General features: G+C 51.2%; 1 protein-coding gene across 1 annotated transcript in view; it reads left to right on the top strand.

Annotated features, from left to right (window-relative positions):
* Window positions 1–25,113, top strand: part of LOC144942756 (ubiquitin carboxyl-terminal hydrolase 13-like) — a 42,225-nt gene that overhangs the window by 4,553 nt on the left and 12,559 nt on the right. The window contains 11 exon segments of the mRNA XM_078869644.1: window positions 3,950–4,075; window positions 5,834–5,909; window positions 16,887–17,005; window positions 17,511–17,656; window positions 18,203–18,269; window positions 18,271–18,388; window positions 19,723–19,820; window positions 20,989–21,170; window positions 21,735–21,806; window positions 22,766–22,859; window positions 24,189–24,317. Of these exon segments, the coding sequence (XP_078725770.1) occupies window positions 3,950–4,075; window positions 5,834–5,909; window positions 16,887–17,005; window positions 17,511–17,656; window positions 18,203–18,269; window positions 18,271–18,388; window positions 19,723–19,820; window positions 20,989–21,170; window positions 21,735–21,806; window positions 22,766–22,859; window positions 24,189–24,317 (1,227 nt within the window).

Below are 25,113 nucleotides of genomic sequence, written 5' to 3'. Positions count from 1 at the left end.
GGAAGTGGCATCGTTGAGGAGAGAGTTAAATTCAGACACTTGAATGCTGAATTGGTTGGGTAGGTCAGAGGTCAGTGAGTTGTTCATGCACTGCGAAGTTTCTGGGTTCAAATCCAAGTTTCAGCTGCCTGTGATTAAACCAAGTGTAGTGAGTGCTAAAAAAACACGTTAAATTTAGTTTGGAACTAAGTTTAGCTACATTCCAGTTCGAAGAATAAAAAGAAAATAGTTTTTTCCTTCCATGCGACTGACATTTATCTTGGAAGCAGTGTGGACGGGAAATTGCTGCCACCCCCTCCCCCTCCCTTGTGGACCAGGTATTACCACTTCCCTGAGCCCTTTATGAATGCGAAGACTTCCACCACACTACGAGAGATCCAAATGGGGCATCATCGTCTTATGACATCGCACACCAATGGAAGTTCCAACACGTAGGGGGCTTTCGCGACCAATATCATCCATAATAGAGATTTTTTTGGTTAGATCGCGTAAATATAAATGTGTCGTTAAACCCGCCACCACGCGACACAGCCAATTAGTAAGGGTTGCCACGTAAACTAAACGTGCAAATTCGTTACTAGTACAGCACACCGGTGTGTTGGAGAGTAAACCCACAACAATTACCTTTCAGGCGACAGCCAGAGTTCTGGAGAAATCCTCCTGTTTTGGTCTTATGTAGACGGATACATGCGATGTCGTCACTTGTTAGCCAATCAAGTGCGAAGAGAAGAGGGGGGTTGGTGAATGTTAGTGTATTAGGTTAATGTTCATCTTCTTGGTTCTTTCGGTAAAGTCACGTAGAAGGGAAATAATAAGATAATAAAAATTAAACATAATAAAATAATTCTCACGACGTTTCGGCCACAATGCAAGCAGCCGTCCTGTTCTTCACCTGAGGACGGCTGCTTGCGTTGTGGCCGAAACGTCGTGAGAATTATTTCATTATGTTTTATTTTTATTATTTAATTATTTCCCTTCTACGTGACATTACCGAAAGAACCAAGAAGATGAATCCCTGCAGTCACGAAAGCTTTAAATCGAAATTTAGGTTAATGTTGATTCCGATTACACCGATGGCATAATCGGAATAAAAATTTGCGGACATAAGATTTGGTAACAAAATTAATTAAAAAACACTTGAATGCCACTCGCTCCCCACATTCCTAACGTCGCATAGTTGCCTGCAACAGCTAAAATCCGGGGAGCTGTCTCTAAATCATTAATTCATTTTCTCACTTTTCCACAGTGCATGGCATGAAGACAGCTTGGCAGGACCCATTGGTAGTTTTTATAGAGATAATCCAAGGTCAAGAGATCATCAAGGACAAAGCCAACGGTGCCACCACAACCAGCCATCACGTCCTTCTGCTAAAGCCCGTAATTGTTGTGCAAGGCCCATACCCGGGCCTTCAAGCGTTGCTCTAAGAATCTGTAATCATCTGGCTCGAGGTCCCCCCCCCCCCCCATTGCCACTGTAATGCCCATCTCAGTCACCTGCCCTCTTCCATCCTGCGCGCGTCCCACCCATCACAACCTCCTCCTGCTCCTCCTCTTCCTGATTACATCCCACAACACGTGCTCGCCGTTCAACAAACACACATGCGTAGTCGAATTACGAGCGTCCAATTCGATAACACTTATGGAGATAATTTATTGCGACTAAAATAGCTCCGCTCTGACTTTTTTATGCGGGTTCCCTTCAAATCAGTCAATAACATCTGTGCCAGCGACAGCGAGGATTCTGGAAACAAGCGTGGAAGTCTTCGGCTGGAATATCTCTCAGTGGGCGAATAACAGTCACTGCCATGTTCGCAATGGCATCGAAAAGGGAGTCCTTCCCAACGCGAGTTTTACTCATCGTTGTTTGTTTTGTACGGGCTGTCACGAACGAGCACTTGATTGCGGTCGGAAAAGCCCGAAATGGTTTTCCGGGAAAATTATGCATGGGCAACACCCAGCCACATCTCGCATCTCGCATTTATCGTGAGCTCTTGATGCTGCGTTTGATTGTGCGTGGTTGTGAATGCCGCACAAGGTTCCTGATAGTCCGTTCATAGGAGTATTAGGAGCAGAGGGTACAATAATATAGTGGCACACGTTTTGTAACTTTAGTGGTAAGTGCTTTGTACCCGATAATCTATCTATAAGCCAGCACTAGGCAGCATTTCCTGAAAATATCGAGTGAGAAATGAAGCTCCGGATTTCAGAACAAGGGCGACTTTTCCCAGTTCCAACACGATAATTCGCTCGATGCCAGACGCGCACTTCGTTTGTACGCGGCGTAGGGGATTGGGTATGAGAATGGTCTACGATGAATTGTAACGCTAATCGCACGACTTACGTAGTTTGTCGTAAAGCATTTTGTTTTTTTAAAAAAATCGAAGTATAAAAATAAGCTGGTTTCATATTTATACTTTCGTTTTTTCCGAAACCAAATTTCTCAAAATATCTTCTCGTGTCGCTGTAAATATCAGCCGCCGTGGAGGAGGAGGAGGAGTTGGTGGGGGCGACAAAATCAAATCGCGTGCGGGATCGTTGTTGCATAGCACGGACCCGTGAGAGATGACGACAACATTGAGGAGGCCTTCATTCAGCAGCGGATTGAACATGGTCGATAACAGCACTGCCTATTCTTGATTATTTGGAAGCCACTGCACCTTCTAATCTAGACTGACAACTATTTTCTGTAGAACTGCTCTTTGTGTTTAGTTTATTGTCCCATTCTCCCCCGCACCTCCGATTAGCGCGGTTGGCTACGTACGGTGCTAAAGAAGTTCAACATAGATTTACACGGTCCACGTTTTTTGCCAAGCGTACTAATGTGCAAACTGACGAGGGGTACACGGGTCAATTGCAATTTTGCAAGTAAAGTTATCGTTAAGTACCGACAGCTCGGCCATTGGATTGTGATTGAGACCGGACGTGTAACCAGGGACCTTACGTGTGAATCGATCAAATTTCAGGTGCTTGGGGCACTAACAGGGAAAAAGTGGAGTGAGGTTTTAAAATATTGGTTCTCACTTCCACGTACCTTGCCGTGTTGGTTTTGTTCCTTTTATATTGTTTTTTGTTTGTTAGATATTTAAATGTTATTCGGGTTTTCGTTGTTTAGAGTTTCATTCACTTTCACTTAAGGCCTTGTTAAGGCTTGGGGTATTTGCACGTAAAGTGCTGTGAGGAGGCCTCGTGTGAATGCCGCTGCGTAAATTCAAGTTCTTGTTCGGGTTTATTTTGTCCTTGGTACCATGCACTTCTGTCTGCGCCGTGTGTATATTGAACCTCTTTCGCGCCATACATAGCCAACCATTAGCATTGTGGTCCACGTAAGATTCCGCCGGTATCAGCCCTGAATAAGCACCTTGGGATCTATGTTGAACTTCTTTCGTACCGTACGTAGCCAAACGTGCTAATCGGAGGTGTGGGGGAAGGACAACAAACTAAACACAACAATAAGTTCTAGAGAAATGAGTTTTCAATCTAGGTGATTTAAAAGTGCGTAGCTCCAGTGGCATCCCTCATATCGGAAGGCAGAGCGTTCCAGACGGCCTCAGAAGCGTAACCGAAAGTGTGCGATGTGATGACCGCCGCCTCTGTTCGACGGACAGCAGCCAAAACCTGCTGCTGCTGCGAGGATGACCGGAGTCCACGCGACGCTTTATGCTCCTTGACGAGCTCGGCGAGGTATCTGTGGCAAGCACTTTGCGCGTTTTAATGAGCGCGACCTTACAACGAATTCGTTCGGCAACCGAAAGCCAACGCAGTTCGGCGAGCACCAGGACGCACATGGTCGGACCTTGACCGTGTCCATCCAGTGGATAGGCAAGGCCACCCAGGCTGCGCGCGTCTGCGGGTTGACCTCGTGAAGGGGGAGAGGTCGCCGTCTAAGACGCGGTTCGCTGACGTCGAGCGCCACCGGCACCGGCCCGTGCCGCCCCCCCCCCCCCCGCAGGAGTCGGAGGGCGGCCTGTACGTGTGCATGAACACCTTCCTGGGCTTCGGGCGAGAGCACGTGGAAAAGCACTACCAGAAGACGGGCCAGTGCGTCTACATGCACCTCAAGCGCACGCGGCGCGAGGTGAGCCGGGGCCACGCACGTTCCGTATCGTGGGTCCGATGTCGGTCGGTCCGTCCGTCCACGCTCTTCTCGTTTTTGTGTCGCCTTTTCTCCCTCAATTGATCACTGTAAGTTTGTATGTATTTTGAACTTCTTTTGCACCATACGTCGCCGACCGTGCTTATCGATTTTTTTCTATTTTACCAGGTAAGGCCCACTGGGCTATGTAGCTCTTTTTCAGAAACGACCTGGTCACAAATTATAGCTCAAGGAAGTGGCTTACCACGTGGACATTTATATAGCAGCCACAAACTCTAAACGCGTGATGTTGATCCTAAATGTGGAGAGAAAAGCCGGAGGACCTGGAGAAAATTTCATGTGACCACGAGGGAGAACATGCAAACTCCAAATATACAGGCGTCAGGTTCGGGGTGGAACCTACGACGTCCTGTATACCTGGCGAGGTAGTTAACATCTCGCCACCGTGGCACCACCAATTTGTGATGTCGGCACGCCGTGCCCTGAGAACACGTTCAGAACTCTCGCCGAACGGCGCTGTCTCTCTCATCGCGATGTGTGTCGAGTGTCACTTTGGTCACCCCTGCAAATTAAGCGAAGCACTCGATGTATCTTCTTGGTTCTTTCGGTAAAGTCACGTAGCATGGAAATAATAAAATAATAAAAATAAAACCTAATAAAATAATTCTCACGACGTTTCGGCCACAACGCAAGCAGCCGTCCTCAGGTGGAGAGCAGGTCTGTCGAGAAGACAGAGCCTCTGTTCGACGGCCAGTAGCCACTCGACAGACCTGCTCTCCACCTGAGGACGGCTGCTTGCGTTGTGGCCGAAACGTCGTGAGAATTATTTTATTATGTTTTATTTTTTATTAATTTATTATTTCCATTCTACGTGACTTTACCGAAAGAACCAAGAAGATGAATCCCTGCAGTCACGAAAGCTTGAAATCACTCTATGTAGATTGGAATTTGGTGATGCTGCTGCTGCATTGGCAGTGGTACACAAACACAAATAACAAAACAAACAACCCATTACATTCGTCAATAACACTGTGGTCTTCAAAGGAAAACTATATATTAGGTTCCATAAAGAAGGGCCGTTGCCTCCAATGTCATCTGTGATAGATATTTTTTTTGTCCTTTTAAGGCTACAGTGTTATTGACGAATGTGAGTTTTCTTTATCACCGAATGGGAGGTAACATCACGGAACCACATCTTGAGATACCTTGAAGTGACCTCTTTAATCAGTTAAAGTCTCTCTACTAATTAAAACCTCTTGTTCCGCCAGCGGTATAGCGTTGTTGGCATGGGCCCCGGTGCAAGGAATGAAATGGGGCACTCTATCCAATGTCTCCCTCTCTCTCCGTTGGGAGCCCAGTGCCTTGCCACCCTGGCTCATGCACCCTGATGCAGTCACGCCGCCTGCACACACTCGCCACGGTGGCGAGATGTTACTTCCCTCGCCTGGTATGCAGGAGGTCTTGGGTTCGATCCCGACCCTGGCGCCTGTATGTTTGGGGTTTGCCTGTCTCTCTCCCTGTGGTCGTGTGGATTTTTCTCCCGGATCCTCCGGTTTTTCTGCTCCACATTTAGAAACGTGCGCTTAGAGTATTTGGTTGCTGTAAATGTCCACGTGATAAGCCACTTCGTTGAGCTATTATTTACGGCTAGGTCGGTTCTGAAAAAGAGCTACATAGTTTTAACTATAAGCAACTGCTCGTTTCTCACTCTCTGTCTCTGCGTTGGCTTTCATTTCTCAGAAGCCCCAGGGAGCGTGTGGTGGAGGAGGGGCAAGCGATGGAGAAGACACCACCCTCCGCCTTCTCTCTGTGACAGGTCAGACCCCTGATAATAATAATAATGATTATTATTCGTATTCCAGTGCTGCTCTATTTAATGACAGTTGTTCAGGAAGGCCGAATCGAATCTCAAATGTCTCTTCAGCAGGGGGCCTGCAGTGGGATGCTTGGCCATTTATCATCTTTTTGGCAAGTTGGCCATTTCACCAAATCGCACTGACCAGCGTGGTGAAGTATGGCAAATCGACAACTCGTGGCATAGGGAGGCCTTCATCCAGCAGTGGATTGTTTCTGTGTTTTTTTTTTTATCAATCGAACTCCAGCTGATATTTGATGCAACCTTATTTTTTCTCCTCATCTACATGCCCCCTTGAGCCCTTTGGGGCCCAAGCTTTGCGCTTTGTTTGCGAATGTCCAACGCCACCATCAGGGGGGGTGGGTGGTGGCTGACACCACCGTGTCAGAGCGATGAGCCCGGTGACATTTAGATTCCTGGTTTGAATCCGGGTTTTAGCCACCCGTGGTTACGCCGGGTCCCCGAGTGTTGGCAGTCGATTGCCTCTAAGCCGGGAATCTCCATGATCCTCGGACGGAGGTTTTGGGGTTAGGGGGGGGTGGGCGAGATGGAGGGCGGCAGCTGTATCGAGGGTTGGTCGTCGTCGTGACGCCACGCGCTCGCCCCGGGCCTCACACCTGTCTCTGTCGGGGTAAGGGGGGGCGGGCGGGCAGGCGGGCAGGCGGGCGTCCGTCGAAGTTGTGCCGTCAAAAATATCTCGTGACTTGGGCCGAAGGAGAGGAGCCGATGGGCCGGCCTGAGCGAAGCGAGCAGGAGGGGGGGGGGGGGGTGACGGGGTGGGGGGGAGGTCGGAGCAATCTGATGGCTCCGGAGAGGCTGCCGGTTATTTTGAGGCACGCGCAGATGATGGAGAATGATTTTGGGAAATAGGAATCATTCCCTGAGCACCGCCCGCCCCGCCACCCCCCCCCCCACACGCGAGCGTGGGGGGGTGGGGGGAATTGAGACTTAAAATTGCTGCCCGACGGAGAGGCGTGACGCAAAAAGGGGGGGCCAACCCGGGAAGTAACGTCAGAAAAAATGTAAAGGTGCAGCACTGAAATTGCCGTGCTCACGGAGGGCATGCGCCCGTAACCCCGCGACAGCTCTTACGTGGGGAAGCGTTCCCCGGGGGGAGCGGTGGGGGTGGCGCTGGGGGGAGGAGGGGGGGGGGAGCCGATCGTGGTTTGTGGTGCTGAGGGGTCTGGTTGACCCCCAGGCAGAGTCCGTTGACTGCAAGTGGTGGGCAGGGTGAGGGGGGCGGGCGAAATCGTCGCCCACCCCCCCGTCCCTTTCGTGAGATGCCTGAAGATCGGTATCTTGTTGATGTTTCTCGATGTAGAGCCAGATTTTAAACGGCTTGAACTGTCGGAACTCCTCCTCGCCCCTGGAATGGTTTCAGTGCCGGATTATCCGAGTAGCAAAAGTAGCTACATATGTAGTAGCTACGGGCCCCGCACTTTCAAGGGCCCTAAACGCTTTCAAGCTATCAATTCCGGTTCAGGGATGCACTTGCTCTATTATTATTGTACTATACCGCCTTCAACTTTTATGAACGACTGGGTGTTTAAGGTTAGCGATTTGTCGTATTATTCGGCTGTATAGCAAATAAAAAAATACACTTACTTTACTATGCAAGTTAAAAATGTGTTTTTTTATATTTATGTGTCTTTTTTTTTATTTAGGGCCCATTTATAACATATGCTACAGGCCCCGCACTAGCTTAATCCGGCACTGGATGGTTCTAGATTCGCCTCTTGTTGATGGGGTTCCACCAGCATTTATGCTCATCGTGTACTGCTTTTTGTGTTCATAGTTGTCCATCCCCCGCACCTCCGATTAGCACAATTGGCTACGTACAGTGCAAAAGAAGTTCAACATATACATCCCAAAGTGCTTATGCAGGCTGATACCGGCGGAATCTTACGGGGACCACAATGCTAATGGTTGGCGACGTATGGTGCAAAAGAGGTTCAATATACACACGGCGCAGACAAAGTGCATCGTACCAAGGACAAAATAAACCCGAACGAGAACTTGAATTTACGCAGAGCCATTCACACGAGGCCTCCTCACAGCACCTCACGTACAAATATCCCAAGCCTTAACAAGGCCTTAAATGAAACTGAATAAAACTCTTCAACAGATAACACCCTTAACAATTAAAACCCGTGCATTCGTCATCCTGTAAATCTACTGCCTCCCACGCCGTACGGGTCATGGACGTTGCATTGCCATACTTCACCAGACTGGTCAGTGAGGGCTGGTGATGGACAACGCCAACGACAGTAATAGCAATGCATAGGCAGCAGGTGTGCATGTGTGAAATGTCCATCGGCATTTCCTGAAGGAGTGCATTATGGTCCTCTTTGTGAATGAGGGCCTCCCCATTCCGTTGGTGGCAGGTGATATCCGACATGGGTTTGGGCTTCCCTTTAAGGTCGACTCAGCCTTAAATAAATACTGTACCGAGATTAGTACCTGGCCCCAGGGAGACAAATGCGGCTTTAACAGGTGCTCCGCGAATAGAACTTGTCCCAATGGGGGGTCTTTGTCTTTGTATAGGGGAGCTGAGCTGAGGTGCAGCGATTCCCACTCTGTGATACACTGTACAAGTGTGTGTTAAGCCTCCCATCGGTTGATTCGGCCTTAAATACCTGGTGAGGTGTGCGAGCATCATCACTGGGCAGGCACGGCCACACCCCTCCGTGCGGTGTGTGTTCTATGCCGACGTTAATGGGTGCTCGCTAACAAACAGCAGTGGGCCACGCATTCCAGAGGAGTGCTAAATGGGGATCTTGAGTTGGGGTGGTTGGATGGCTGTAGTTCACGCATCTGTCTGCGTTATTAATAAGAGACGGGATGGCTCATGTCCCCCTTGAATGCCTCCCACATCCCCACCCCCTCCTCTCCGTTAAGTCAGAATGTGCAAAACGGAGAGGGAGAATGTGAGATGTTAACTACCTCGCCTGGTATACAGGAGGTCGTGGGTTCGATCCCGACCCTGATGCCTGTTTTTCCCCTCCACGTTTAGAATCAACATCACGCGTTTAGAGTATTTGGCTGCTATAAACTTCCACGTGATAAGCCACTTCGTTGAACTATCATTTGTGGCCAGGTCGCTTCTGAAAAAGAGCTATTTCACTCAGAGGGGGTTTACGTGGTAAAATAAAAAAAAAATGTTTAGCATATACTTTAATTAACTTTTCTCCAGTCAACTCTTATTATTATTATTAATCATAATAATGTCTGATTCTTATAGCGTCTTTTACCCGAAGGTGCTAATTGTGTCACGGTGCTTGCCTAGCATGAGCACGTTCGCCCCCTGTTCCGGAGGTTCACGGTTCGGATCCAACGGCCGCCCTGATTAATACTGCGGGTGTATTAACCGTGAAACGTATTCATATTTAATTTGCCAGAGTAGGCCACTGCGTGCTAGCATCCTGGTCCAAATTTGAAAAATGTTACACCGCGACAAATTACTCAATTGGGATTATGCGTGGCAAACATCGGCTCTCTGCTACTAAAATTTGGCAGGACCCTCCTGAAAAAAAAGAGCCGTGACACTCAGTGAGGCTTTGCTGGGTAGACAAGTGAAATAATAATGATAATAACAATTAAGTAACAATATTTAAAATTTGGTATTCTACGCTCATTCACACCTTTTACGGACCCCCAGGTTCAATTATTGATCTGCTTCCCAGATCATAAATCTGTGGGAGGGATTGGTGGTCCAGTGGTTCGCACGCTGCACTGTGAATTGGGCGACCTGAGTTTCATTTGATTCCTGGCCGCGGTTAACATTTGGTGGGGAATGGTGTCTTGAGATCTGTGGCATCGCACGCTTTCAGATGCGCTTCTGTGGCCGTCTGGAAAGCTCTTCCTTCCAATATTAGAAAGCCACAGAAGCTTTGCATTTTAAAATCTCGATTGAAAACTCATTTCTTTAGAAGCCGCTTTTCGTGTTTAGTTTGTTGTCCTTCCCCCGCACCTCTGATTAGCGCGGGTGGCTACGCACGGCGCGAAAGATGTTCAATATACAAAGACAAAGTTACACATATACACGCATACATGTCTGAACCAGACCTGGACCCTCTCCCCCTGAGCCAAGCCGCACTGACCAGCGTGGTGAAGCACATTGTCGAGTGACCTCCACGTTTCTCATCCAGCAGTGGATTGACAAAAGGGGTTGTGCGAGACGTGCGCATTTTATTTTTTGCTATCGGAGAGCAAGCGCCGTTAGGTTGAACCACACGCGGTCAGGGTCACTCGCGCAAAGCGTCACGGGTCCGCCCCAACACAACCGTGCATTTGTTTCACTCTCGCCTTAAAATAAATAAGAGATAGCTCCCAGCGTATAAATAGACTCGCACCGAGCACAGTGGCATGCGTGTCCTCTCAACATAGCCCGCAAACAAATTACACACACACCAACAATACATAAACACGAAGGGTCCCCCCCCCCCCCCCCGCTTTTAGCCGGGAACGATGGGGCCAGCACTGTTAGCGAGCGCCTATTAAGGTCCACGTTTCACGCGAGGGGACGGCATGAGGCCGGCATGATGCCATCGGCACTAAGGCGAATTGGCCACCACGGTGGCGAGATGTTCACTACCTCGCCTGGTATACAGGAGGTCGTGGGCTTGATCCGAAGCTGCTTGATGCTTTTCTATTTGGAGTTTGCGTGTCCTCCCCGTGGTCGCGTGGATTTTTCTCTGGGTCCTCTTGTTTTTCCCTCCACATTTATAAAAATGCGTTTAAAGTATTTGGCTGCTATAAATGTTCGCCTGATGAGCCACTTGGTTGAGCTAGCATTTGCGGCCAGTTCGCTGCTGAAAAAGAGCTACATAGCTCAGTGGGCCTTACCTGGTACATCGATTCATTTAAATTAATAGACGGTTCTTAAGCTCACAACAGCATGCATCGCAACGCATGTTTGAGATGACCCAGGACAGAGAGGAGTGGGGAAAGCAAGTGAAGGAAATCGAGACATAGTGGGGAAATAGGGCCTGGAAACCAGACCCGACATGAGTGGAAGACAATGCCACGGAGAAGAAATATACGTCGTTGTCATGGGTTTACGTCACCCCTGCGGCCACTCGCGGCTGCTATATTTCTTCACCAACCCGCCGTGACCAGCATAGCGAAGAATGGTGAAGTAACCTCCACAGACGGTGCAGCACGGAGAGGCGCTTATCCATCCAGCGGTGGATTGACGGCTGGGCTGCACGTGCGGATGTTGATTGTTTTGTATGAGCACACGCGTTGTGACATGTGTCACGATGTAAAAAAAAAACGATCGTTGAATCACGGCCGCGAATCGTGGACAAATTTATGAAATCGCCAGGGGCGGTGAATCGTTGAACCTCTAGCGTGTTATGGCGCAGTGTTTGCACCCAAGTTAAACTTATAAGAGTAACGTCTGATAATTGTTTTTTTACCCTTTTATCTGGCAACAAAACTGACACCTTTTTTACAAGGAGTCAACTTCCAGGACAGTGCATACATTATCAGAGTTATGTTTTTTTTTGCATTATGACTGCAGGTATTGTGGTCTATGCAAACATGACTCCTTGTAAAAAAGGTGTCAGTTTTGTAGCCAGATTAAAGGGTAAAAAAACAATTATCATATTTTTTACTGGCAAATGAGGTTCCAATGGAGAGTAACAGCTGTTTCGATTATGCTAATTTTAGGAAACAAGTTTGGCTGTCTGGCTGGTTGGCTGTGCCGGTCTTGTGGGGGGAGGTTGCTTGACTATTGCTTGACCACGCTGCTTGGGGCGGATGTGGTGTGACTTGAGGAGCAGCTACAACCTGCTCAGATGTCTCTCATCGCTGATGCTGGCAGTGGAATCAAACGGGGTGGGTGGGGGGGTCATTGGGCTCATGGCACAGCGCGGTCACTCACACCCTTCCACTGTTTACACGGAAACTTTTAACGGACTTACACGTGCGATGAAAACACTGCGATTCGTGGCAAATGCGCTCGTACACATATAGCCTGTTTCCGAGGGCCGGATTGAGTTTTATGGGGCCTCTGCCTGTTATAGTTTTTGGACATCCCTCTTTGGTATGATATTCAATTTCTTCCTTTTACCGTTTTATCACCACCCAATGCCAAACTCTTTGTAGCTATTCGCCCGCGTTAATTTGGTCCGTGTCTTTAAACGTGACGCACGGACGCTAATAGCCAAATCAAAGTTAGAATGATCGAAAAAGTTCCTGATATGAAACGCACACAGCGATGCCGTGGCTTAATTTAATTTCCGAAACAATTTCGGAGAGAGGAGAGAGACCCTCGCCAAGGCAATCCCGCACTTGTTTTTCAGGCTCAATTCACAAATGTGCTTCCTATAGCGGCCGTACCCTACCTGTGGCCCTCCAACCACTTGTGGCCTCCGCAAGGCCGTGGGAAATTGTCCGCAAGAAAAGCCCTCGCAGAAGACAACGATTTGAAGCCATTTTTATATTGAATTTTTTTAAATAAAATCTCGCGATTGGCGAGTTGTGGTCCGCGAAAGATTTTTGATGGTTGATAGTGACCCGCGTGGCCGGGAAGGTGGGGGTGGGGATATCCCACTACTGACCAAAAGGATTTATCACAAGTGCTACAGAATTACATTCAAACCACTGTGAAGCAGTCAACAGTAGACTCTCGATTACCCGCGCTAATGATGGGGACGGCCGTAGATAATAAAAAATTGTGGATAATCCATAAATGATCAGATAAATCACTAGAAATTAAGCACAAATGGGGATTTCGATTGTTATTCTTTCAATTTAGAACGAATACTAAAGATCGACCAATCAATGCGCATGCTCAGTGATAACACTTTCCCACTCTCGTGCAGAAGACTCCGCCCACTAAGTGGATGACAGCAGAGGCCACGCCAATCAACATCAATCAAACTCCACCCACTGTCGTAAAGATATGCAACTACTGTACTGTAGAGATGATCGCGACGATTTCGGATTAACCAGAGCACATATTGGTCGGCTTTAGCGCGCGACTTGAAATAATTTCCAAGAATAACAATGCATAACTGTCCTTAGATTATTAATTTGGGCTTAAGGGAAAATCCGTGAGTCATTAATTTGTCAATCTCAGTCGACTATATATATTTATTTGGGGGGGGGGGGGCGGGCGGTGGGGATGGGGGGGTCAAGGCAGCAGCCCCTGAAGCCCTGGCGGTAACCCGGCCCTGCCCGTTACCATGGGGTGGGGAGGTTGCGGTGAACACACAATACTTTGCTTTCAACGAGACGAGGAAGGCACCACGGACGTCCGCCCCTTTGCGTTTCCATGATGCACGACGTCGGCCTGCGTCCCAAAACAAGACGAGCGGTGGCTGAGCAACGCAACAAAACGTGGCCTCGCAACCCCCCCCCCCCGCCGCTCGCCCTGTACGAGAGGAATGATTTGGTGATGCTGTTGTGTTGGCGCACAAACACCGTTGAGAGGAAAACTAAACTTAACGTTGTCCGTCGAAAACACTTGCATGGCATTCACAGAAAATGCATTTAATGGGTGAGGTTTCTGGCAAAGGCCCGTCTTCGTGGCACCTGAATGGAAATGCCGGAGAGATGGTGGATATTAAGGCTTGGAGACTGCATTTTACATCATTTGTGTGTGTTTAGTTGGTTGTCCTTTCGCACACCTCCGATTAGCACGGTTGGCTATGTACAGTGCAAAAGAAAGTCAACATACATACGGACTCCAATACGGACTCCAATATTTCGGTAAAGTCACGGAGAAAGAAAATAAATAAAATGATATAGAGAGTTAATTATTTCATTTATTTTCTTCCTACGTCACTTTACCCAAAGAACCAAAACGTAATTCCTGCAGTCACAAAAGCTCCAAATCAAGTTTATGGCGACTAAACCAAAACGTTGCCGTCATATGGCAATGTGGGAAGGATCGTTTGACCGTGAACTCGGCTTTGCGACATGTTTTATTTGGGGGGGGGGGGGGGCAGAGCTTTGTGACGTCATATTTGAGGGGGGGTCTGACTTTTTGTGACGCGTGTGACGAGGGGGTAAAAAATCGTCCAAAATCGCGTGACGTCATTTATTGACGGCCCCTAACTTGACATTTCGTACACGAGAGACTGGGAGGGCTTGTAAGGTTTCGTCCTGCACCACCTCGTCACGTCTGACGTCATCGCGTTTAACCAATGAACGAGAGCTTCATCTGTGAGTCACTTTAAGGCCATGTGAAGGCTTTGCGTGCCACCATCTGTTCACTCTTCTTGACAAATTACTGAAGCAAGTTCCCTGACTGACTCAGAAGAGGGACAAATTAAGTGTACGTAACGTAAAGGACAATATATATTCTTGGTTCTTTCGGTAAAGTCACGTAGAAGGGAAATAATAAAATAATAAAAATATAAAACAATACAAATTCTCACGACGTTTCGACTGCAACACGAGCAATCATCATCAGGTGTGAAATCCAAAGATTTGAGAATTTTTATTGTTTTATATTTGTTTTATTTTATTATTTCCCTTCTACGTGACTTTACCGAAAGAACCAAGAATACGAATCCCTGCAGTCACGAAAGCTTTAAATCGAAATATATATATAGTTCTAGGCCAGACACCCATGGTTATCCGCATGAGGTATGATTATCCGGCAGCATTTGTTAAAGCACGAAAACTCTGGACCGGTTCAACATTCTGAGTCACATCGACAGAAGCAGGCTCGTGAGCGGATGAGAGGGGGGACAAAACAAAGATGCAACTCATCCATAGAAATGATGCTGCTCTCCAGTCGGGTGCATGACAGCATACTATCCAATATCTGTGGTCCTGGCTATTTTGACCTCGCGTGCAATGCTCGCGTTTCTATAAGAATCTATTTTCAAAGGAGCCGCGCTCAGCACCGTGCGTATGCGCGCGCGAGTCCGGGGGTGGACAAGTTAATGAGTGAGTGAGTTCCCCCGATTTGAACTCTTCGGCACGTAACACCACTGGTCCTGTGGTGGCCGTTATGTGGGGCTGTTATCCGCGGAATGGATCGCAAACGATTTCCCCCTAAGACCCCAACAACTTTCTGTCAGTCCCGTTGTGTTTCTCTCGCGTGCGTGCCCACACACGACTGAGTGGTGATTATAATCAACGCCGACTTGATCGCGAAATATCGTCGCAACCCTGCAAACACAACTCATCCACCACTCGATTTGGTAAGATCGTAAAGGCTGTTTAAAATTCTGTGCTTTTTTTGTACGCAAAAAATGGTTTTCTGTTTGAGTTATTTCTTAAAATTGTTATAAATGCGTTTTTTTTTAATTAAAAAAGGAAAACGTTTTAAAGTGAAAATGGCTTCTTCAAAATACCCATAAAATTGTCTCCAATGAAGTGTTTGATGCTGTGCAAATGCTGTTTAAACGTTCTTGAACTCAGAATTGGTCATACATGTGTGCATTATGTCTATATATATACGTATTTGGGTTGATAGGTATGAAACAACATTTCCCTAAGTTACGGTCACTATCCCTACCTTATTCCATTTTACACGCTTTTATTTAACTCCCTCTCTCTGTTGTATCCTCAACTCTGTTTGTTGTCGTATCCTCAAATCTTGTAACTCAATTTTAACCCACTTCCCAATGTCGTAACGACTGCAAACTTGGTATATGTTTGTCATACTGATGGCAATACTATATTCTATCATTAAAAATAAAATAAAAATATTTTTAAACAATCTTTTTTTATATCTTATGTTTCGGCTTGGGTCTAATTGTCCACGCTCAACTGACGTTGGCTGTAAATCACCACTGTCCATTACGTTATGGCAAGCTTCGGGGCCACTTCCTGGAGTCGTGGAGTTCTTCCATTACTCGTACGGTACATTTCATTGAAGTGTGTTTTAAAAAAAGTAGTATTAAATATTACTTATTTTCTTACGGGAGAAATCGTCCCGCTTTGCGTCACATAGGCAATGTTTACGTTCTTAGGAAACCCTACCGCCCCCTGCATTAACACGTAGTATTCTTATGCGGGATAAGTCCCCGTTATACATCGTTTCGTTATAAGTCGAAACCTTCCGGTCCCTAACCCCCGACGTATTTCGGGGAACCCCCTGTATTCACTTGGGCAACTGTTGGTCACAGATCCTCTGGTGGATCAAGCATCCTGTGAGATCCATCAGATTAGCGCGGTTGGCTACGTACAGTGTGCGAAAGAAGTTCAACATCCATCAGAATTGATGTCAGTGCTTGGTGGATTGGCCACCACTGAGCTACACAAACTCCTTCACCTTGCCAACACCCGCCACCCCGGCAGAGTAAGAGGGAGCCCACGTGTCTCTCTCTCTGACTTTCACCGTAGAATTGCTCGGCGGTGGAGTCTAAACTTAGGGTGTGAACAATAGCGGACGGCGGTAAACAAGCCGTGGGGTCGAGTCAGAAGGGGGGGGCCCCGTTGCTGCTCGCTGCTCAGGGGAGGAGGAGACCAGAACTGAGAGGCGAATGGAAAGTCGAACTACAAATATCACGGCCGCGATACAGTTTTGCAAACACACACACACGTATATATACGCGTCGCGAGCTAAATGCAACCGCATCTGTAGGGGACGCTTCGCGGGAAGCTCCGTACGGTTGTTCATTTTGTCCGCCTCGTTCGCTTAAGAACGGGGAGCCAAAAGAAAAAAGGCCCGAAACGGTGCAACGGTTTCCTGTTTTGTCTTGACGCCGCTGTGCGTAAGTACGTGTGCTGAGCTTGTTTTGCGCCATACATAGCCAACCATGCTAATCGGAGGTGCAGGGGAAATACAACGAAAGAACCAAACAGTAAAGACAACGAAGTGAACAAAAAAATCGGTTAGAAAGAAATAAGTTTTAAATCTAGATTAAAAGTGCATAGTCTCCAGTGGCTTCTCAATATCGGAAGGAAGAGCATTCAGACGGCCACAAAAGCGTGCGATTCGGTGAACCGTATTTGCTGCCTCCGCTACAGATCTGCGGGACGAGGAGGAGGAGAGGGAGAGCCGGGACTTTGTGGAGGAGGCTCGACTCGTCGTGTTTCCCGAGCAGCTGGAGATTCGGCTGCCCAACATCGAGGAGCTGCCGGCCATGGTGAGTGATCGGGCCGGGCAAGGAGGCTGTTTCGGAGAGGAGTACACCAAATGCTGAATTCCCGTCGTCATTGTCGGACACGGCCAATCCACTACGAGAGGAATGCCTCCCCAAGCCGCCACCATTCCCTCGTAATCTTGCGGTGTGATCATCCAACTTTCCAACTCTCTCGTGCTCTCCCCCCGTTCTCACCTTTGTGTCTCTCCCATGTCCTTCACATCTCTCACCAATAACTTCCCTGCGTCTTCTCTCCCACTGTGTCTACTGTGTTTCTCCCGCTCGGGTCTCACCCCCCCCCCCCCAACTTATCTGTCTCTCCACAACCATGTCTCCCCTATGTCTTTTCCCCGTGTCTCTTCCCTACGTATTTCCCCGTGTCTCTCCACCGCATCATTTCCCCCCTTATCTCCCCTCCACGCCTCTCCCCAAATGTCTCCCCCTCGCCCCACGTCTCCCCCGCGTCTCTCCATCACGTCTCTCCCCCGCCGCGTCTCTCCTTCCCCAGGTGTCCATCGCGTGCGACTCGGTGCTCAGGGCCGACACGTCGGTGCGGACGCTGCTGCCGGAGCCGTGGGACAAGGAGTTCCGGCAGGTGTCGCGGCACGCCGAGTCGCTCAAGCAGGAGGGCGCCGAGGTCCGTGTGCCGCCCCGGTGAGTCCCGCACCGTGCGCGCCGCGTCACCACGACCGCTGAACGTCCCCTCCACGGTTACCGACCCCCCCCCCCCCTCCTCTGTCGAAGCGCCGTCTCAACCGTTGCTCTGTGGATTTTTTTTCTCCCAGTGAAGCAACAAGATTTGCGAACGAATCTAAAGTAAAAACAATCAAGCCCAGCGGTCGAGGGCGACGCGCGCCCAAATCCAGCACTTGGCAGAATCTGAATTTTGTTTTTATCCTGGAGAAAATCCGATGAGCTATGAAGCTCTTTTTCACAGACGTCCAGTCGGGGCGGGTCAGAAAATAACAACGACTAACAACACGAAAACTGAATCGGAGTGCAAAGTAAAGGAAAGCAAAGCAAAATCACGAACAAAAATAAATACGTAAAATATCCGTAATGTACGTCAGGTCAAAGTGCTAAAGTGCACCAATTCCCAAGCTTGGGCAATGCGGCAAAGCAACAGCAGCGCCGGACGGCGGCAAGACACCCGCACGGTCCCTCGACGCAATCGCAGCGTTGCGTTCGTCCCGTCGCCAGGGGCTGGAAGTGCGAGCAGTGCTCCGTCCGCAAGAACCTGTGGCTGAACCTGACGGACGGCTCGGTTGCTGTGCGGACGCAAGTACGTGGACGGCACGGAGGGCAACGGCCACGCGCTGCAACACTTCCGCACCACGGGGCACCCGCTCGCCGTCAAGCTCTCCTCAATCAGCCCCGATGGTGCAGGTGCGAGAGCGCTAGCTAGGCGAGGTGGTGGTGGGAGGAGGTGGTGGGAGGGGGGGGAGGAGGAGGGGGGGAGGAGGGGGGCAGGAGGAGGGGGAGAGGAGGAGGGGGGAGAAGGAGGGGGGAGGAGGAGGGGGGGAGGAGGAGGGGGCAGGAGGAGGGGGGAGGAGGAGGGGGGGAGGAGGAGGGGGGAGGAGGAGGGGGGAGGAGGAGGGGGGAGGAGGAGGGGGGAGGAGGAGGGGGGAGGAGGAGGGGGGGAGTAGGAGGGGGGGAGTAGGAGGGGGGGAGTATGAGGGGGGGAGGAGGAGGGGTGAGGAGGAGGGGTGAGGAGGAGGGGTGAGGAGGAGGGGGTGAGGAGGAGGGGTGAGGAGGGGGGTGAGGAGGAGGGGTGAGGAGGAGGGGTGAGGGAGGAGGGGTGAGGAGGAGGGGGTGAGGAGGAGGGGTGAGGAGGAGGGGGTGAGGAGAGGGGTGAGGAGGAGGGGTGAGGAGGAGGGGTGAGGAGGAGGGGTGAGGAGGAGGAGGAGAGGAGGAGGGGGGGAGGAGGGGGGGAGGAGGGGGGAGGAGGAGGGGGGAGGAGGAGGGGGGAGGAGGAGGGGGGAGGAGGAGGGGGGAGGAGGAGGGGGGGGAGGAGGAGGGGGGGGAGGAGGAGGGGGGGTGCGAAGGAGGGGGGGAGGAGGAGGGGGGGATGAGGAGGGAGGAGAGGAGGAGGGGGAAGAGATGGAGGAGGAAGGGGAGGAGGTGCAATTAATCGGCGCACCCCTTCCACCAGTACAAAAAGTAGGTTCATCAGAGCCATGGGCGACGCCTTTTTATATATGGGAGGTGGAAAACGAACTCCATGGTGGGGGGGTGGGTGGGGGGTAGAGTTGCCACCTGTCCAGATTTAATCCAGGCAGGGTTGGACGCGGACACTCCGGGAATTGGCATCTGCGTTTGGAGTGGCACGAATTGATTTGTCACCAAGATCTGCGGCCGGTATTGTGCTGAATTTCATTACAGCGCAACCGCGGTGTTGATAGACCTTGGCTGACTGTGAAATACTTCTGTGGGAGAGGTGGCGACTGTCGGTGGGGTGCGTTGAAGGCGGGGCAGAGGGGTGGGGCAGGGGGAGTGGAGGGGGAGTGGGGGTCAGGGTTTGGGGACCATACGGTTGAGGCTGAGGTGGCTGCATGGAGGTTAAGTAGGAAAACTTTGCATGGAGAAGCTGTATTCTGAGGTTACAGGGCACGGGCTGGCTTTGCTTTGACACACGAAGGGAAAGGCGGATGGTGTGACGGTCGCCACCGCGTGTCCGTGCGTCTGTGCCCCCGCGTGACCCCTGACCCCGACTCGGGCAGACGTCTACTCGTTTGACGAGGACGAGATCGTCATCGACCCCAAACTCCCCGAGCACCTCGCCCATTTCGGCATCGACGTCATGTCCATCTCGCAGGAGGTACGTCCGCCATCGACGCTCGGCACCCCGTCCACCACCGCGTCCACCACCGCGTCCACCACTGCGTCCATCGGTGACTCTCCGTGTCCACGTGGGTTTCCCCCCCCCCCCCACCCCTACCCATGGTGGAGCATCAGGAGACAAAGCAATCTTCTTTTGGGACCCTGGCAGAAAGCAAGAGGAGGGAGCACCGTCCCTGATTTAGAGAACGATGACACGACTCAACTTCAGGGGTCACTTTGGGAGGGCTCTTTGTATTCCCACGCGCGGGGCTAGACCCTTGTGTGGGCTCTCACTGCCAACAGCGCACCACCCCGTGGCTGAGAATGACCCAGGTAGCATGACGCCACAGAACTCGTGACAATTTTGCTCGAAATATCCACGTTTATCGGCTGCCTCCGTCCCTCTCTCTCTCTCTCTAGCTGTCCCAGGTGGTGGTGCAGGCCCTCTGGGGCAGGGAGCTCCCCCCGTTATAGATGTGCAAACTCCGAGTGTGATGACAGAAGAGATGGAGAGACGAAAGATGGCGGTGGCGTAGTAGCCACGTGACGAATGTGTGGACACGAGATGGAGGGATGAGACAGATGTGGTGGCATGACACAGATGTAGATGACACGCATCGATGTAGTGAGATTGGAGAAGAGAGATGCATCCAATTGAGAAGAGAGACATTATGCACTGTATGCATGTGGAACTTCTTTTGCACTGTACGTAGCCAATTTTGCTAATCGGAGGTGCGGGGGAAGGACTGCAAATTCAACAGAATATTGAAACGAGAGGTATTAATTATCTATGGGACCTTTTGGCCAGTATCAAAAATGAATGAAAAGAAGGTATCTGTTTGGTGTTTCATCATCTCAACACTTGTTTTATTGCCAGAAAGGGTAAAAACTATTCTTGTTTTTTCAGAAAATTAAATTTTTTATATTTCTCGTTTTTTTCATCATTTCAGCTGATATTTTACCCATCCATGTTTTCATGAACCAGGGGGGCGTGGTGGAGGTGGCGGCGGTGGCGGTGGTGGTGAGGTGCACTACTGGAGCCGCTTGGATCCTTCAGCTTTTGCTTCGCGTGCTTATTTTCCCCCAGCTCCCCGTTTTTTTATTTTTAACGCCCAGCGCCCGCCCGAAACTGCCTGTCCCACCCCCCCCCCCTCCCGCGCGTGAAGGCCGAGCGGACGGACGAGGTGCAGGGCCCACCAGCAGGCGAGTGGGCCGCTCTGCAGGAGGTCGGGTACAAGCTGAAGCCCCTGTACGGGCCGGGCTACACGGGCCTGCGCAGCCCCGGACGCTGCTCGTACCTGTCGGCCCTCATGCAGGTCCTCTTCAGCATCAGCCACTTCCAGCGAAGGTGTGGGATGGGGGGGGGGTGCAGCCCCCGCTTTCTTCGCACCCCCGTAGCTCCTCGTCGTGTTCTCACGATTCTTCACTCGCCTCCTCGCGCGCGTGTTCTGTCTCCGGCCGTTTTCGTCGCCACCTCGCGTTGTTTCGTCTCCTCCGATCTCTCCGCTCAATTGTTCCTCTCGTAGGCACGCCATTCTCCTCCGATCCCCCGCCGCCCCCCCCCCCTCGTCTTGCTGCCCCGTCCCGTCCTGCAGTCTTTTCCTCTCACGTCGTCTTCATCCGCTTTCGTCTCCCCGCATGGCTCCCTAAAGTCTCCTATCACCTCGAATCATCTCGCACTCTGCGTTGCCGCGTTTCCATTCCTCAACTCTCCTCGCTCCTCTTGTCGTCACTGCTTCTCGCTTCTATCTACCACGAATCTCTCACCTCGCCTCCTCTCCCTTCATCTCTTCCGACCTCCACACAGCACCCGACTCTCACTCAATTGCTTTTGATTTCCTTACACGTTGTCTTTAACGAAACTAATCATTGTATCTGCGTCGACGATTTTGGTGTACTCCCATCGGCCCAGGTACGTCGGGAATCTGCACCGGATATTCGAAGAGTCGCCCCTTGACCCCACGCAAGATTTCAGCACGCAGATGTGAGCCTGGACCCACCGATCAGCTCGCCACTTTCGCAAACTCTCACCACGTCCTCGACCATCACCACGTCCTCCACCACTCTCGCCACCATCACCGCATCCACCTCTTTCACCACCATCACCGTCATCACCACCCTCACCGCCATCACCACGTCCTCCAACTCCCACCACCCTCGCCACTCTGACCACCTGACTCTGTGACCAAGTAAAATATTCTTCACTGTTTTCCCTACGCCTTCCTCTCACCCCGTCACTGCTGTAGTTTATTTGCGAAACCTTATTCCACGGTTGAGCAAAACTTTCCTTATTTTAACGATGTATTATTTTAAATTGCAGCGGCGTTTCAATTGCTGGCAGGGACATGGAGAAAGATGCACAAAGAGAGACACGGAGAGAGACACACGGAGAGAGACACACGAAGTGACACACACAGAGATGCGGACACACGCAGGCAGAGAGACATCAGCGGATACTCAGAGAGACACAAGTCTACAATGAGCGTAGGTCTCGTCACACCGCGCAGGTCATGGAGGTTATTTGACCATACTTCACCGCCACCGTTACCGCAAATTGTATGATTTGCGTGCACCTGGTGGCAGTGGCACATTCTTTTAAAAAGATCTGACGGAATTGAGCAAATCGTGAAGATTCGGGACGACAGCCTTGAGCCCACCCTTTTAAACTGCTTTTGCATCGGATGTCTCAATTCGCTCTCTCTTCTTTTTGTATTTTCCTCTCCCCCCCCCTCCCCCATTTCCCAAACGTCGCTAACCTCCAACCTCCTCCTGCGCTCTGCTCCTGTCGACGTGGAATTCCTTCCGTTTCCCGCAACGTCTCTTCGTTTTCTTCGAATCTCCTCCTCCTCCTCTTCGCTTGGACTCCCGCTCCGTCTGCTCGTCTCCGTTTTTCCCGCACGGCGCCGCCATCGCCGCGACCGCCGTGGCCTTCCCGCGGTTCAGGGCGAAATTGGGTCACGGCCTGCTGTCAGGGCTTTACTCAAAGCCTCCGCCGAAGTCGGATATCATAGAGCAGGTGACGAGGGAGGACGTCAAGGTATTTTCGGCGACGTCTCGCCAGCCCTTCCTCTCCCCCTCCCCTTCCAACCCCTTCTCTCCACCGCCTCCTCCTTCGCACCGCCACGGCTAACTCTGTACGACCGCGTGACAACTCGCGCGTTCACGCTCCTCTTGCAGGGGCCTCGCGAAAAAACTCTCTTTGATTCGTTCTGCCGCACGTGTCTCCCGCGCTCGAGTGTCTGCCCAGTTTTTGGCTTGCGGCTGCGTTTTTTTTATTTATGATTATTGCGTAGTATAATTATTATTGTGATTATAACCCCTAAATTTAACGTGCACGCTGCGCTTTAACGTGCGATACGGGTCTTTAATGTTCTAACGCGCGACGCCTATATTTGCAAATGTGCTTGTGAAGCACACCATGTAGGTGATGGGGTTTGCTTGACCATACTTCACCATACTTCACCATGCCGCTTAGTGTGTGTGGGTTGGTGTGACGTTGTGTGTGTCCACCACGACTGATTACAGGTCACCGGGTTCATATCGCTGTGTGCCAACCGCTGCCCCACCACTCCCCCCCACCCCCATATTGCCCAGTAGACAGCCCCTCCCCCCATGCTACTCGTCGTATAACACGTAGGCCTGAAATAAATACCTGGGGAGACAAAGACGGCCGGGCGAGATGCCAACCGCAGGCGCCTCCTTCCCAGTAAACATTCCAACGTTGGAGCGACGTTGGCCCGACGTTCCACGTGCGCTGGGCACATGCGCCGTGCGGACCACAAGACGTGCTCGCTGATGGCACTCGGCCCAGCAGTCGCCCGATGTTAGAGGCTACGCCGTGGTGGTGGTGAGGGATGGTTGTGCCGTGTGTCCGCGTGGTGGTGGTGGATTGTTGTGCCGTGTGTCCGTGTGGTGGTGGTGGTGGGGGATTGTTGTGCCGTGTGCCCGCGTGGTGGTGGTGGTGGATTGTTGTGCCGTGTGGTGGTGGTGGTGGGGGATGGTTGTGCCGTGTGTCCGCGTGGTGGTGGTGGGGGATGGTTGTGCCGTGTGTCCGCGTGGTGGTGGTGGGGGATGGTTGTGCCGTGTGTCCGCGTGGTGGTGGTGGATTGTTGTGCCGTGTGTCCGTGTGGTGGTGGTGGTGGGGGATTGTTGTGCCGTGTGCCCGCGTGGTGGTGGTGGTGGATTGTTGTGCCGTGTGCCTGCGTGGTGGTGGTGGATTGTTGTGCCATGTGCCCGCGTGGTGGTGGTGGATTGTTGTGCCGTGTGCCCGCGTGGTGGTGGTGGTGGTGGATCGTTGTGCCGTGTGTCCGTGTGGTGGTGGTAGTGGTGGTGGATCGTTGTGCCACGTGTCCGCGTGTGCCTCCAGCCCCCGGAGCTGCGTGGCGTCTCGCTGGGCATGATCAAGGAGCTCGTGAGCCGAGGCCACCCGGACTTCTGCACCGACCGGCAGCAGGACGCCTTCCAGTTCTTCAACTACATGATTAGCCTCATCGAGGTGGAGCGTCTCAATCGTCAGACAATTGGGCAGTCGTGTGCGCGCGTACTGCACGCACGCGCGCGTACTGCCATAAGCTCTGTGCCATGTACCATGTGTCCTGTCCCATGTACCGCCACGTACCATCTCCCCCCTGTGGCATGTACACCACGTGCTCTGTGCCATGTACACCACGTGCTCTGTGCCATGCACACCACGTGCTCTGTGGCATGTACACCACGTGCTCTGTGCCATGTACACCACGTGCTCTGTGCCATGCGCACCACGTGCTCTGTGCCATGCGCACCACGTGCTCTGTGGCATGTACACCACGTGCTCTGTGCCATGTACACCACGTGCTCTGTGGCATGTACACCACGTGCTCTGTGCCATGTACACCACGTGCTCTGTGCCATGCGCACCACGTGCTCTGTGCCATGCACACCACGTGCTCTGTGGCATGTACACCACGTGCTCTGTGGCATGTACACCACGTCCTCTGTGCCATGCACACCACGTGCTCTGTGCCATGCGCACCACGTGCTCTGTGGCATGTACACCACGTGCTCTGTGCCATGTACACCACGTGCTCTGTGGCATGTACACCACGTGCTCTGTGGCATGTACACCACGTGCTCTGTGGCATGTACACCACGTGCTCTGTGCCATGTACACCACGTGCTCTGTGCCATGTACACCACGTGCTCTGTGCCATGCACACCACGTGCTCTGTGCCATGCACACCACGTGCTCTGTGCCATGCACACCACGTGCTCTGTGCCATGTACACCACGTGCTCTGTGCCATGTGCACCACG

The sequence above is a fragment of the Lampetra fluviatilis genome, chromosome 28 (genome assembly GCF_964198595.1).
Source record: "Lampetra fluviatilis chromosome 28, kcLamFluv1.1, whole genome shotgun sequence".
Classification (NCBI taxonomy): domain Eukaryota; kingdom Metazoa; phylum Chordata; class Hyperoartia; order Petromyzontiformes; family Petromyzontidae; genus Lampetra; species Lampetra fluviatilis.
This window is presented reverse-complemented; position numbering and strand designations above follow the sequence as displayed.